The sequence below is a fragment of the Cyrtonyx montezumae genome, unplaced genomic scaffold, assembly GCF_038088225.1.
Source record: "Cyrtonyx montezumae isolate F1298 unplaced genomic scaffold, pur_monq_1.0 scaffold_57, whole genome shotgun sequence".
Lineage (NCBI taxonomy): Eukaryota > Metazoa > Chordata > Aves > Galliformes > Odontophoridae > Cyrtonyx > Cyrtonyx montezumae.
Genome location: NW_027072064.1, coordinates 695,783 through 711,368, shown reverse-complemented (window position 1 = coordinate 711,368; position 15,586 = coordinate 695,783). Strand labels below are relative to the sequence as shown.

Here is a 15,586-nt window from a genome sequence, read left to right as displayed (position 1 = left end):
CTATGAGCACCAAGAGCTCCTTTATCATGCAAAGGACTCAGCCTCGCACCTGTAGTGGCATCCTGTAATCCTTTGTACTAAAGAGTTAAGAGCTTTTGCATTTTCCCTCTCTTATCTATGCCTTCCTTGGGCATTGTGCGATATGTAGATGAAGCAGAGAGACTGCAATGTTTAACTTTGGGGTACTATATAAGATGGGCGAAAGTCAGGGTAGCAAATGATATTTAAAGGTGACCTAAAATACTCAGTGAATCCAACATCTCTTCTACAGTGGGTTTGCAATGCATTTTTGCTCTGGAGAACATCATAACCTCAGAAAGAAATCCTAATGAGTGAAATAATGAAAACATGTGGTGTAAACAGAATCCAAGCACTCAGACACTGAAGTTCTCTACAGCTGAAGTTTTATTGCCTTGTGCAAACACTAGAAAATTGAGGCAGAAAATAGATATATGAAGAAATCCCACATCAGGCTGCAAGTTATGGTACGCATCACTGGAAGTTCTGGTTGGCTGGAGAGCTGAAGAGAAAAATTCCAAGGAAGACAATAAAGGAGTCATGCAAGTATTCTTATATTTACTGGAGTAATTAATGAGATAATGTTTGCATCCTGGGCTTTCTTGTCACAAGATTCTCTTCTAAAGCCACTACTTGTGTTTACTCTGTGGTGGCCAGGTGATAGGCTGGGTCTGCTGCTGAATGGACATGCCTCCAGAGCCAGATGAACCACCTCCACCCCCACCTCCTCCAATGCAGATGGGTCCTTGTCCCTGGTGGCTAGAACCACCTCCTCCACCTCCACTAATACAGATGGGTCCTTGGCCCTGGTGGCTGGAGCCACCTCCTCCTCCACCTCCACCGATGCAGATGGGACCCTGGCTTTGGTGGCCAGATCCTCCTCCACCTCCTCCTCCAATGCAGATGGGTCCTTGGCCTTGGTAGCCAGAACCACCACCTCCTCCTCCACCCCCACCTCCACTAATACAGATGGGTCCTTGGCCCTGGTGACTGGAACTACCACCACCTCCTCCCCCAATGCAGATGGGTCCTTGGCTCTGGTGGCTGGAGCCACCTCCTCCTCCACCTCCACCGATGCAGATGGGACCCTGGCTTTGGTGGCCAGATCCTCCTCCACCTCCTCCTCCAATGCAGATGGGTCCTTGGCCTTGGTAGCCAGAACCACCTCCACCTCCTCCTCCTCCACCTCCACTAATACAGATGGGTCCTTGGCCCTGGTGGCTAGAACCACCTCCTCCACCTCCACTAATGCAGATGGGTCCTTGGCCCTGGTGACTGGAACCACCACCACCTCCTCCCCCAATGCAGATGGGTCCTTGGCTCTGGTGGCTGGAGCCACCTCCTCCTCCACCTCCACCAATGCAAATGGGTCCTTCGCCCTGGTAGCTGGAACTACCACCACCACCACCTCCTCCACCACCACCTCCACCAATGCAGATTGGTCCCTGGCTTTGGTGGCCAGAACCACCTCCACCTCCACCTCCACCTCCACCAATACAGATGGGTCCTTGTCCTTTGTGGCTGGAACCACCACCACCTCCTCCTCCAATGCAGATGGGTCCCTGGCTCTGTTGGCTAGAACTACCTCCTCCTCCACCTCCACCAATACAGATGGGTCCTTGTCCTTTGTGGCTGGAACCACCACCACCTCCTCCTCCAATGCAGATGGGTCCCTGGCTCTGTTGGCTAGAACTACCTCCTCCTCCACCTCCACCAATACAGATGGGTCCTTGGCTCTGGTGGCTGGAACCACCACCTCCACCTCCTCCACCTCCACCAATGCAGATGGGACCCTGGCTCTGCTGGCTAGAACCACCACCTCCACCTCCTTTTCCTCCACCTCCTCCAATGCAGATGGGTATTTTGCTCTGGTGGCCGGAACCACCTCCTCCTCCTCCTCCACCACCACCTCCACCGATGCAGATGGGTCCTTGGCTCTGGTGGTCAGAGCCACCACCTCCTCCTCCACCGATGCAGATGGGTCCTTGGCTCTGGTGGTCAGAGCCACCTCCTCCTCCTCCACTGATGCAGATGGGTCCTTGGCTCTGTTGGCTGGAACCACCTCCACCTCCTCCACCACCACTGCTGCCGCCGCCTCCTCCAATAATGCAGATGGGTTCTTGTCCCTGGTAGCCTGAAGTTCCCCCTCCTCCTCCTCCTCCTCCTCCTCCTCCATAGGAGGATGATATGTGGGTCTGGTAGATAGCCCCACCACCACCGCCACCGCTGCTGCTTCCTCCACCATGGCAAGATGATCCTTGGCTTTGGTATCCTATAGATCCTCCACCTCCACTACTGTGGCAGGATCCTCCTCCACCACCCCCATGGCACGAGCTTCCTCCACCGCCACCCGCCATGGCATCCACCAGACTGCTCAGAGATCCCTTGTCCTTCGCCCTTCTGCTGGTGGGAACCCATTGTCACAGGAGCCAAGAGCCCTCCAAAAGAAAGAAAAACAAGCATTAGAAAATGCAGAAGGAGAAAATCTTGCATTACTGCCCCTCTCTTCCCCCCTTCCCCAGGTGAAGTAATCCCTAAAGGGTATTGTCAACCTGAGGAACCTACATCTCCAAAACGATTACCAAGAAGAGCCTGAGAAGTTTCCACATCATTCCATATCCCTTGATCAGATTTTCCACAGGGCTTCCTCAATCCAAACATAACTTTTTGTTTGTTTGTTTTCATATATATGTACGAATAAATATATATCTTTTCTGGAATAGGTGCAACTATAGCCATTCCTTCACAGTCACTTCTCTTAGGAAATTGCCAGAGTGGCATTCTATTGAAAGAGGTACACAAAGCTGTAGCACACCAGAATTACCCTTATCCAAATGTGTTTGGGGAATTTTGACAGGGCTGTAAAGCTCAGGGATAGGTATTATTATTTCAGGTCACAAAAGAAACAATGGGTCATCATTTGCACAACAACAAGGGCCCAAAGACGGCCCATAACCCCCACTACAGCCCATGTCCTTGTCTGCTGGCAGTAGTAACTTGTATCCCTTTGATGGACAAGTGATATAGTCCAGTAATATTTTGGAGCTGCCTGCTTGCAACAGTAGCACATGGTTTTAAGCAGAAATAAATCGCAGACCCTCCAAAGATGATGTTTTCTGTCCCAGCTCTCAATCTTTTCTAAGTGACTGAGTAGCCACCCATCAGGAAAAAAAATATAAATAAAATCAAATGAGCATAAATGAAGAACAATTTTTCAATCATGAGACCCAAAAGCCACTTTTACTCCCACCTTTCCCAACAGAGCATTCCAAGGCTAATCAGAAAATGAGTTTCCATCAGTAGCATGAAGTGCCTTACCGTGACCGCGTCCCACAGCACGAACCAGCTGAAGGAAGTCAAATGGAGTGAGGAAGCCTGGTGTACCTGAGTTTATATCCTTCTAAGGAAACAGTGATTGATTTATTTATCCACCAAACCCAATCACAACTACCCATTTACTGGGCATAATTTTGATTGATATCTCCCTTCCGCCACCTCTTTTGTTTTCAGCTATGTCAAAGTCACAGCATGGCTCCACCTACTCTAAGTAGAGTGAAGAAACAGAGAAAAGCGGATGTGCTTGTGGGTTTCCAGATGAAAAAAAGAGGGATTTACTTTCACATTCACCCTCCAAAAGGGTCCAGCATTTCCAGAATAGGAAAGATAAGGGGGAAAAAAAAGGAAGTTTACTCTTTATAGGCATAAGTAATTTATCTCTCATTCAAGAACATGTTTCTGAACATTCAGATTTGGCTCTACTGTGTTATTATTTTGTGTTGCAAGTGGAAGCTTGATTGGAGCATATTATCAACCCACGGTTTAGTGTCAGAGTTGCATAGTGTCTCCAGTCCCATGAGTTTAAGCTTTCCAAAAGACAAAACATGTCTTGAACAGCCAGAGGCCGAAGTGATGCAAATCCGGGAGGCTCCAGGTGCTGCTGTAGCTTTGAAAAATGTGACCTACAGAGTATCAGATGGAAAAAAGGCCCAAGAGCCAAAGGAGAAGTGAAGTGGTCTTCATGTGGACTTGCAGTAGGACTCTTGACCACTATTTCTCACTTAGAGTTTGGCATGAGAGTGGAGCATGGTCACTTGTTTTCCCTTGGGGGTGGATTGTTAAAAATTCATCAGTACTTCCCAGTGTTTTTCCCTAGCTAGTGCCTGGGGCTGTTAACAAGACACGGTCAGCCTACATGATTTTAGTGCTAAAGAAAGTCCAAAAGCTATTTCATTGCTATGCTAACTGGTAGTTATATTCACAATGGCAAAGAGATGCTCTGGGCAGTGACTCTTCTGCTGGGTGATCATGACAGGAAAGAAGCAGCTTTGAAATGTGACATGGAAGTTCTATGTCCAGTGGGCATGTTTAGTCATCACTTTGTTCAAAACTCTTGGGAGTATGGGAGAATAGAAAAAGCTCCTCCTGCAGAGAGAGCATCATTTGTTTTTGCAGGTTTTTCTGGGAAACTGGAATGACTACAAAGAGCAGCATCTTTCCCCCAACAAAACTCTCCAGCTCCAGTTAAACTCTTGAGCACTGGAAGGATCTTTCTCTCAGAGCTGGCTGGGGCACTTCTGTCTTGTTTTGTTGTTTCAGAGCCACGTCTCCATGGAGAGACACAGGCTGCGCTGCCATCATCTCGAGGTGTCACGCTGCTTGCTGCCTCCTTGCATTCCTGCCCTGGAGCATGAGGTCTCAGCATTATTTCATCTCTATGCTTGTGAGGAGCACCCATCAGCCTCGATGGCACCCCTGTCTCACACCCTCCCAGGAGGCAGCACCAGCAGTGACAAGGGAACTTCTCTGCAGCACATGGACTCTGTTAAAGGCTCTCAGCCAAAAGAGAATGAAACAGCTCAGGGTTTTCAGCTATAAGCAGCCCAAACATTTCCTCTGGAAACCTTTGGAAGACTCAGCTAGTCTGAGTTTTCACTTACTTGGACAAATGCAAGGTGAAGAAGACACATTGGCAGTGATACTGAAGCCTTGCTGTACCATGGACCAGGGAGAGAAGTGGGGCAGGAAAGACAGATGTCAAGGGATGCATTGTTTGTCTGAAAACCAAATTAAGGGCCATGGTTGCACTATGTACTTTGCATATCTGGAACAGCGTGTTTATCTCTACTGAGATAAAGGGCACTCAGGAAGCAGTAGTAAGAGGTTTAGCATGTTCTGGCACATAATAGATGAATCCTGGGATGTAGGGACCTGTCCTGGGGAGCAGGGCATAACAGCTTGGCTTGGTTGCTCAAAATGAGGCTTGTTGACTTGGTGGGATGGGTGAAGGCGACACAGAGGTGCTGACACATGCTGCCAGTTTGTTACAGGACCTATTGCCAGCAGAAAAACATGAGTATTCCCAAGCTGCTGAGGATAGCAAGACAATCAGAGTTGGGCACTGCATTCCTTCATTTCAGGAGCAAAATGAGATGCTCACATTAACCGAAGAGCTCTATAGTCAGCCTCAGCCCCAGCTGAGCGATCTGAGGTCTTAATCTGCTATAAAAATAGATAGAGGGTGATAGAGGGTGATAGAGGGTGGCTGTCACTTCATGGTGAAGGTTGAAAACCTTATGAACTTATGAAAAATATTTTGCTTCCAACCAACTGTTCCTTCAGTTACTGCAGATCCCTTTTCCCAAAGTCTGATTACCAGAGACTGAGAATCAGATGAAGGATAATTCTTCCCCCATTTCAACACGTGGGCTCGAGTGATTTGGGAAAGCCTCAAACCTGAGACTTAAACCAGAGCTCAAAAATCTCAGCACAGTGACCACACCCCCCCCCCCCCCTCCAGGTAAAGCCCTCTTTAGTGGAATAAAGCCACAGCTGTGTGGGTGTAAGAGCTCTTTTCTCCACATGATTTAATGCAGAGACTCCAAAGAACAACGCATGTGCTGTGAAGCACAGTCTTTAGCTCCCTAGTTGTCACAGGAGGGTGGAGTATAATTGCCATCAAGGTTTATGTGCTCTCATGATGCTTTGCTCAGTATCTCCTGATTACATCCTCTGCGTGGGTGATGCAAGAGGTACAATCCTCACATCCGTCCTGATGTGCTGCTGGAGTAAGTGCAGCAGATGCAGCTTTAAGCAACCTGAACACCTCAGATTCTCTGTTTAATTCTCCCAGCTGTGCTTTTTGCACATTGCAGGGTGGTGGGTAAGGAGGAAGTGGGAGCAAGGACAGGGAGGGCTGGGAACAGCTTTTCTTCTGTCTCTACTTAAATACTTCAGCTTCACCCTATTGAGTGAATATAGAAAACATTTAATAAAACACCATGATGCACCACACAGCTGTGATCTGCAGCATCCTCATGGCACATAACAGAGTCAGTGTGGGGTTTATAGGCAACCTTATGCCCTGATCAGCATGAAGAGCCACAGCAACATGACATCCCTGAGAGCACAGGCCTCTGGGAGCCACTTGGGCTCTGTGCTCCTCACCAAGAGCAAGACAGTACCAGGACAGATGCCACGTGCTGCTCAGGGTGACAGCTGCTGCTCCTGTGCTATCAGCACCTGGGCCTGAGGACACAGATCCAGCTCTGCTGAGCAGAGGGTGTTCTCCTCCTTCCTGCAGCACTGCTTTCTTTTCCTGCCTGTTTCTTCACTCTCTGTCTGCAGACAAGGCACGACTTGCCTCTGCTGCTCCAAACTTGGTGCCAGCTGCGTGCAGGGACTCAAGGGAGGGATTATTTCTAAGCTGGAAATGTTTCTTCCTCCACCTCTTGCATTCTACTTCTATTTTGGGAATCAGGACTTCCAAACCTTTGCTCTCTTCACGATGTCTCTTCCCTCAAGACCATCCACTAAGAAGTTGCCCTTTTTGTTTCCTGTTGTGCGTAACAACTCAGGATTGTGGCCAAGGCTCTTTCTGTAAACACATTTAAACACACAGCATGCTCCATGTCACTCTGCCAAGGAATGTGATGATGATGGAAGGTGAAGATGAGGTTGGTGTACCCCAAGAACAACTTTCCCCTACAATATACAGTGGCTTTGGCAATCCGTCACTCTGGCAATGGGTTCTTCCCTTGTTTCACTTTTCTCTGCTCCCTGCTGTTTGACACATACATGACAGACATGGGCACACCCTGTCTTCAGTTTCCCCCTTTTCCTCATCCTGATTCCTCCTTCTTCTGAAGCCCATTGGGAAATTATCAATAGGGAATGGGGTTATGAAATGGGATGGCTTGGGCTTGCTCTACAGCAGCAGCACCACAGTTCCGTTCCCCTCCCCTCCCCTCCCTATGTTTCATCTTCTTTCAACCAAAGTTTGCTGCAGGTGGTAAGAAATGGCAGCATGGATAAACAGATGGTTGCTTTAAATAACTAAACATCAAGAAATTTTGGAGAAATGCAGCAACATTTCAAACAAAAATCATCCATGAGACCTCACAGCTTGCTCTGGTGTATCAAGACAGGCCTCAACCTGGAGAGGAGCCTACCAAAGGGAGATAGCAAAGAGATAAAGCAAAAAGGATGAGAGAAGATTGAGCAACAGCCCTGCTGCGTTAAGTATGCAGATCTTTTATCACACCCACAGTCTCATCACTGAGCGATTTGGTAATGACAGGAAAGTTGGAGCTCAGTTGAAGGGAAATGTCAACTGAGGCTCTATGGTGTATATCAAAGGGAAATGTCAGCTGGGGCTCCATGGCACATCCCATCACTGCCTTTTCCATCCCTCGTGCCTGCAGTGAGATGAAGCAGGGCACAAGCATCAATAGCAGGGAGCATTGAGAGGCATGGTGATGGACCCCACATCAGTCTGCATCATAGGAGGCACCTCCTGGTTTCTGAAAGCTCATTCTTGGTTTTCTTGCACAGAAGGCATCAGAGCGTGAGCATAAAGCAGCCCAAATCCCACAGGAATGAGCCATCACCTGCCTTCTTCTGTGTGGATTTTATACTCCCACTTCCAGTCAAATGAGCCCACTGGATGTATTAAATTGGTTACCAGAGACACTCCAGGACCATTACTGCCTTATTGGGTGGGGAAAGATCATTTCCTCTTCTTTCTAGATGGGGAAAGAGATACAGATTGGGACCACCAGCCTGCACCAACCCCAGAGCCCCATGGTAGGGATGTCACTTGTCATGCTGGGCTTCCTGCCCCAGCCATAAGGGAAAACATGGTTTGACAGGGAATTGTGGGAAAATGTGGTTTGTCAGACAATTATGGGATGTTCTGACTGGAGGTTACTAACTCATCCAACTCAGCACTGTGGCTCAGAGGTACGTGACACAGTGTTCATTGGAAGTGCTCAGCACTGCCCATCCTGCTAGCACTTTGCATAAGAAATATATTAAAGTCCTTTGTTTTAATGAGCCTACTCAGAGGTTATAGCAGTGTGAGAAAAGCCTTTGTGCATTTTCAGCTTATTTATGCAGCAGAATCCCCTTGTAGGAGGTAGATATGATGTTTCCCTGTAAGCCCAAGCAAGCAGTTCTTGCCATCATTAATTCAGCTTCTCAAGATCTTCTGAAGGCGGACCATGCCTGGTGCAAAGAGGACAAGAAACCTGTGTTTTTACCTTGTTCCACTCTCTGCAGCCCTGATCATTGGAGCAAATATTGTGTCCTACTTTGCCCAATCCTTCTGACCCTGCAAGCAGTTTCATGGACCCCACGCACCTCACCCCATGGGGCTGGGTTGGAGGATGCAGGTTGGCACTGAGGCAATGGCTACTCCCTATGGAACCTCTCTGGCAGCGGTCATTGCTCTCATTTTCATTCTTTCTCCTCCAAGAGGCAACGGGAGCATTTCTGAGATGCCAGGATGCAACCTGTCATTTGTCTCCCAGCAGCACCCCAAGTGCGTCAGGGCCAACCTCATTTCAATGCCCCTCACAGACACGTGGTGATGATGACTGGGTGCAGGACCATCCCCCTGGAAAGGAGCTGCTCCCCACCCGACCAGTCAGGCTGCATAACTGCCTATTTGTATGACCCACCCAGCTCTTTAGTGGGTCATCTGCTCAGTTTTTACCTATGACATGAATGTAGCTTCCTTCCCATGTTATTCAACTGGTTTGAGCCAGCCCATTAAATTACAGTCATCAAATGGAAAGTCTTAATTGCTCCATTCATTATCATCAGTGGTCATATCCGACAGTTAGCTTATTTGCCTGGGAACTCCCCATAGGCTTCACAGGGGTTTTTAGATGAGATCAACACCAGTTGGTCCAATAGGGTGAGGACAGTTGGAGAGAGGAACGTGGCCAACACAGGGGACCCTCTCTAAGGGCTTTCTCCACTCAGGGCTCTCCTCTGCCACTAACATCACTCAGGACGAGGCTGTGATGAGAAAGACAGACACAAACCAGTGGTAAAACAGCTCTGTAATCACTCCCAGAAACTCAGGTCAAATACCAGGTCTCTTGGGAGTGGGAAGGAGTTGGCACATTTGGATGAGGTGTCTCACAGGGTCTGTGATCCCTACATCTCAGGGAGATGTGGCATTTGGCCTCTGCAGATGCAGTAATCTGATGTTTCAGGTTTACCACTTCTTTCCTTTTAAAGCTGACCCCATTTCTCCACCACATCACTTAGTCACAGGCGAGCCAACACCGTGTCCCAGCCTCACAGACCTGCTTTTCTACATTGCTGCTGCTGCAACGTTGCATCACTTTATCGCTGACTTTACAGCCAGGGGGTTGTCAGCAATGCAGCAACTTGCAATTTCAACAGCAGGGCACATTGCTCTGCACCGCTTCGCCTTCCCACGCCCACCTAATTCTTTAGCTACCAAAAACACCTTATGCAATGTCACAGATCTCTTCAAAAAGGAGAATGGAGACGATATTAGTGCTGCGGGTGAAACTTTTGTGCCCAGAGGTCGGGCTCCGTGGCCTGAAGAGGTCCCTGGAGAGCAGCAGCCCTCCCGCAGGCGTTGTGCAATTAGCACAGTGATGAGCGGAGCTCTGGATGCACCGCAGCTCCCCGCAGCCCAGCCCGGCTCCTGCAACTCAGCACCGCGAGGCGGTGCTCCAGGATCGCGAGTGGAGCTCCACGGTGCTCAGCTGCGAGCAGCACGTCAGCTCTCCGTGGGGCGGGGCTCTGTGGGGCGGTTCTCCATAGGGCAGGGCTCTATAGGGCGGCCGACGCTGCCGTGTCTGACTTGAGTTGTTCTCACTGCTTCTGGCTTTAAGTCCTTTTTGCGATCCTGGGTCTGCTAAATCTCTTAATTGTCTGCCAAAGCACTGTGGCATGTGCATGCAAATCACAGCAAGACCGATGCAAAGCATGAGGCTTACTCACCTTATAGGGTACTCTGATTTTCTACCTTGTGGTAGCTTGTTTTTTTGTTTTTGTTTTTTATTTTTTTTTTTCTGCTCAAGCATTCTGAGAGCAAAAAGATTCATGAGATTCCCATCCAGCTTCTGTAGTAACCAGAATTGTGAACAGAAAAACAAAATTGGATCTCTGAATAAACCCACAGCATTAGAGATTCATCAATGCCTGCTTCAGCATCACCTGTTAGGCCCCATAAACCCCTAAATCCAGCTCCCTGTGCCTGCTTGAGGACACATTGCTTCCAGGTGCTTATGTCTTGTTTCCTAATGATCAGGGCACCCTATAAACAGAACTGTCCCTCCTCTTTTCTCCTCTTGGATGGCGGATCTGCAAAGGAGTGACATCAAGAGGCAGCTGTGTGCTGCAGCCCCACCGTGGGTACAGTTCTTGCTTAGCAGCTGGGCTGGATAATAGGTTGGGATCACTTTAATCTGTGTTGTGCACTGTTACAAAGGACTTTGCTGTTGCTATGTCCAGCTGGAGCAGCCTTACAGCTTCTATTCACTTCAATTTTCTAGATCATATTTTCTCTACTGATTACTTCTGTGGCATCCCAAAGTGTTTTAAAGCCTCGAGTTGCAGCACCTCCTCAAAATGCATCTTGGCTAATTGCAAATGAGCAGCTCGTGGCTGCTGGAAGTGTTGCAGGGCTGGCGGTGCCCACAGGAGGGCACACTGAGCTGCAGCAGCTGGGAATGCATTGGGGCTCCTCTGTTCTGTGTTCAGTCTGCTGACGTGATGCGTTCGTGGCTGAGAGAGCTCTCTGGGTACCACGTCTGTGTTTCGCCCTCTTTTGAATGCACCACATTAGAGAGATGCCCTTGGGCTGCTTGGTGGAGAGTGCAGTTTTGTTATTGCTCTCCTGGTGGGCAGATTTGGACGAGGCATTATGCCATCCTCAGCTCTGCTGACTCTGGGGAAGTCACGCTGCTTCAGAGCGGCTCTCTTCTGATTTTTCAGCTCCGAGACAGTCACCTTGCTTTTATTTCTTCAACCCTTCTCCTATTTAAGGGTGCATCCTTGCTGTGTTTTGTGCTGAGCTTTTGGCTGCTGTGTGATGGTGTGTGTGCCTGCCTCTGTGTTCCCAGAACATTCCCTGAGTGATGGAATGTGAACTTCTGGAGTTCATTTCCAAATGCAGAAGTAATGGTTGGGGGCAAATCTAATTGGGATTATCGGAGTACAGGGTCATATCCCCTCAATTTGCAAATAGCTTAATTTCATGCTGCATCTAGCAGCGTAGCCCAGGGTCTGGAGCAGAGCCCTGATATGTGGCTCTTGAACTTAATCTCAGCATTTGCTGCTGGTTTAATTGATTCAGTGTTAGTCATTCTACAGCTGTGTCAGTTTTTCTGTGAGCTGTTCTGAGATGTACTGTGGGAGCCCGGTGTTACCAGCACAGATAAAAGCAGTGCTCATTCCCCCATCGCTGTGGTACAGCTGGGGGTTTTCTGCATGAAGGCAGCTGAGTTAGAGGTGGGGGGGGGGGAAAGTAGAGTGGTCAGTTTGATGCAGTAGATACTTTATTATGTATTACATATATACAGTAGATAATAAGGCAGGAACTTCCATTCACTGAGGTGGTACACTGGAGATGGATATTTAAGCAGGCAGTGCTTCAGGAGTGAGTTGCTTCATGCAGTAGATCCTCCTGACTTGAAAGCAGAATCCTGTTTTTCATCAGTTGGTGAGTTTTATTTTTGCTTGTTGCATCCAGAACAAAGCGCAACACTAGTATTCAGTTTCTCTTTTACAACACCTCTTGTGGAACAGAGTTGAAAGCAGAAAGAAATGTGCATTTATAAGTGCTAGCACAGAAGGACCTGGTTGGTACCAACACTGGGCTATAGCTGATGCTGCTTTGAAGATGCACTGCCATTTGTGTGAGTGACAATGCTCGTAGTGAAGCTCACATATCCTTTACACCAGCAATTGCAGAGAAGTCAAGATGTGAACATACTAGAGACTGTAGGAGGCTGTAGATATGAAGCTGTGAGACCTAATGCGGAGTATAACATGAAGGGGGCTGGTTGTGAGGGTCTGGGGCTATCCACAAGCCAGTGGCTGCAGAAAGGGATGAGCTGCACCTCTGGAAGCTGTGATGAGCTTGGATGTGGGTCTGCATCTTGTTCTTCATCCCTCTTGCTCTTCAGCATCTGGTGTGCACATCTGGAGCTTAGTTCTGCCCACAGCTGTACTGGTAGCTGTCAGACCACTGGTACGAGCAAGGGTATGAACTCTGCTGACCCACGTGGACCGGAGCACAGAGCTGAGGCTGTTCTGTAACACCCACCTGCCTGAAGTGTGGCATGCACAGGTGCTGCCCGTGGGGCTGGGAGAACATCATGTTGTACCCAGAAGCAGACTGGTGGCTGCAGGAGGAAGAGTGGCCCTCTACCACGTGCTTCTCCACGCAGCTAGATGTGCATGGCGTGGAGCACTTGGGGCTGCTCTGCACCATCCTCCTTGCAGTGCACAATTTGGCATCCCTGGAAGTGCATGGTGTGCATGGCACTGACTTCACCACGACAGGGCTGTGGCACTGCGTGAATGCTGGCGTGACATGCTTCCCTCCACCTGGGATGAAGCACTGCTGCTTGTATTGGTACCAGTAGGACATCGTCCTGGGCTGGAGATGAAACTAAAAAGCAGAGGAAGGAATAAAGGTAAATTAATTCCCTGCAGATCGCTGCTTCTGCCTGATGAGCTCTTTTCCACTGTTGAAACTTGCTGCTCTGATTCTCCGCCTTCATTCTGTAGCAGAAACTGCACAGCTTGGCATTTAAATCACATTTTTTAATAGATGAAGAAGGTAGCTATTATTGCTGGAAGGGCATTCTGTGGCTTGCCTGCAAAGTGGACCTGCATATTTCTGCTACTGAAGCAATGGCATAGCTAGGGTTGGTGCTGAGGTTCTCATCTCGTGCAGTGAGGGCTATTTCCTTTCCAGCAGCTTCCAATGAAGCTATAATCGGTTTATGCTAGCACTAGGGAAAGCAAAAGTATTTGCTTTACTAATTTGAATCACAGATTGGAAGATCATCTTTGTGGTAGGCAGGGTAATGTGGTAGGAACTCTTTTTGGGTTCCTGTTCATTAGGGAAAAAGCAGCTTTTGAAATTGGGCTCAATCTGCCCATGCCCCAGATGACTTAAAAAGTCAAATATAATTCCAGCTCAGGACACAGCTGTGTGGTTGTTTTCCCAGCTTTGCTATCTCCAGCTCTTTCTCTCCTGTGTTTGCTCAGTGGGAGCTGGGTCCCAAAGGGCTGCAGGAATCACTGAGCTCTGCTCACAGCTGTGGAGCACCAGTGCTGCCCAGCTCAAAGCCTCCTGCCATGGGGTTCCTGAAGGCAAAGGCACTGCTGTCCATTCCAAATGTGTGATCAAGCACGGGGGAAAGTGCTGAGACCTCAGATTTCCTAATTAAAACTCAAAATCTGACTGCAAATCAGCTTTGCTCAGCGCTAGCAAATGACACTTGGGCGTCTGTGTGCTGCAAGGCAGTGGCAGCTGTGTTTGCAGGCAGACAGGGCTGCCCTAAGAACAAAGCTCTGAGGGTCAGGTCCCACCGGTGCAATTTGTTTACAGAGGGATCAGCAGAGCTGCGAGGCTGTGGAGAGCTGGGTCAGCATCTTTCTGCTGCAATCTGAGAGCAGGTATTCCCAGCATTTGTAAAACAAACCCAACAGTAAAGCCTCTGTGGTACTGAAGTTGTCTAAATCAGGTTGGTTACTATGGTGGAGGTCAGATACCCACAGTCTTGCTCAAATTACTGAAAACCGTGCTCTCTAATGCAGCATAAACTTAGAATTCAGGATTTTCAAGGCAGATTAAAGATACCAACATTGCCAGGTCAAAGTGGAAACACCACATCCCAAATGGACAGAGGTTCTCTATATCTCAGGCTTAGCTTCAAATGCCTGTATCTATGCCTACAAATAGGAAAGAGCTTTTTGGAAGAAGCAGCCAACTTATTTCTCTTAGGAGTATTTCTGTAAATTCAGGTGCAAATTGAAAGCATCAGCAAGAGGACATTTAGCTATTTAGAAATAGAAGCAGGCAAAAAAACTTACCGAGCTCAGAGAGGAGAGTAAGAACTGGATGGGAGGTGTGGAGATATGTGTTCTTATATGGTCTCTGAGACTGCCTGGAAAACCTGAGCTGTGGTGGATCAAATCCTAATATGGGGGAAAATTTGTACAGGAGCAGCTTTCATTGGTTGTAATTATTTTGCTCACTGGAGATTATTGGCACACTCTGATCCCCAAATGGCATGAATTGTACCTCACACCCTGCTGGGTTCTTTCAATTTTGAATCTTTATGGGATGAACAGGGCTGGGAGAGATGCTCCTGACGTCTGGCGTTCATTGTGTGTCTGATGCAGTGCTATTCAAAGGTTATGAGTCCCTCCCTGACTTTATGAGGCTTCGTATCTGGTGCTCTTACAGCTGGAAATGGGGCCAGAGGATGGAGTAGGCACTGCCCCGTGCTGTCTGAATATTCATCCTTCAAATTGCTGCCCATGATTGCTGAAATGGAGATCATCTTGAACTTCTTTGCTCTTGTACAATTTTAATGGGCAGTTATGAGGAGTTCGAAGGGGTCCGCTGATGATGATGTCGTTTCAGAGCCTCTGTCAGTGCTATTCTGTTCTGTGTTTGGGTAAATGTAGGTCTGCATGGGTGTGGTAACTGGGAAGGCCCTTACTTTACCAATAAATCAAAGCTAAGCTATGTGTACAAGCTCTGATACAGGTCATGGCATGAGTTGTAATGGCAGTTCTGCCAAAATTCACTTTTTTTCAATTTCTTTCCCTTTTTTCTGCTCAGAGTATCTCCTTAGGCAACTGCTGGCTGATTCTTAAAACCTTTTAAAAGGGCAGGTAGCAACAGGACAGGGGGAGATTTAGACTTGATATCAGGAGGAAATTCTTTGCTGTGAGAGTGGTGAGACACTGGAACAGTTTGCCCAGTGAGGTTGTGAATGCCCCTCGCTGGAAGCACTAAAAGCCAGGCTGGACAGGGCTGCGAGCAACCTGTCCTATGGCAGGGGGGCTGGAACTAGGTGATCTTAAAGGTCCCCTCAAACCTAAATGTTTCTATGATTTTAATGATTTCCCTTCCTGACTTCATGGAACTTGTAAATATAACACACAACTGCTGACTGAGAAATCCCATAGTTACAGCTAAATGCTGAATAACTCCACACTCTATCAGCACCTGAGTACCTGGAGGTATTGATGGCTCATCTGCATCTCGAGTGCTTTC

The 15,586-nt window shown here is 48.2% G+C and overlaps 2 protein-coding genes across 2 annotated transcripts in view; one reads left to right on the top strand and one right to left on the bottom strand.

The window, feature by feature from the left end:
* LOC136056703 (scale keratin-like) overlaps window positions 1-15,586 on the top strand; it is a 211,789-nt gene that overhangs the window by 24,088 nt on the left and 172,115 nt on the right. The window lies entirely within an intron of this gene.
* LOC136056628 (loricrin-like) lies at window positions 388-3,369 on the bottom strand. Its single transcript, XM_065748914.1, is given in 7 exon segments — window positions 388-745; window positions 974-1,204; window positions 1,259-1,369; window positions 1,442-1,846; window positions 1,922-2,369; window positions 2,371-2,456; window positions 3,337-3,369. Coding segments are annotated over 6 exon segments (1,359 nt in total). The 5' UTR covers window positions 2,437-2,456; window positions 3,337-3,369; the 3' UTR covers window positions 388-647.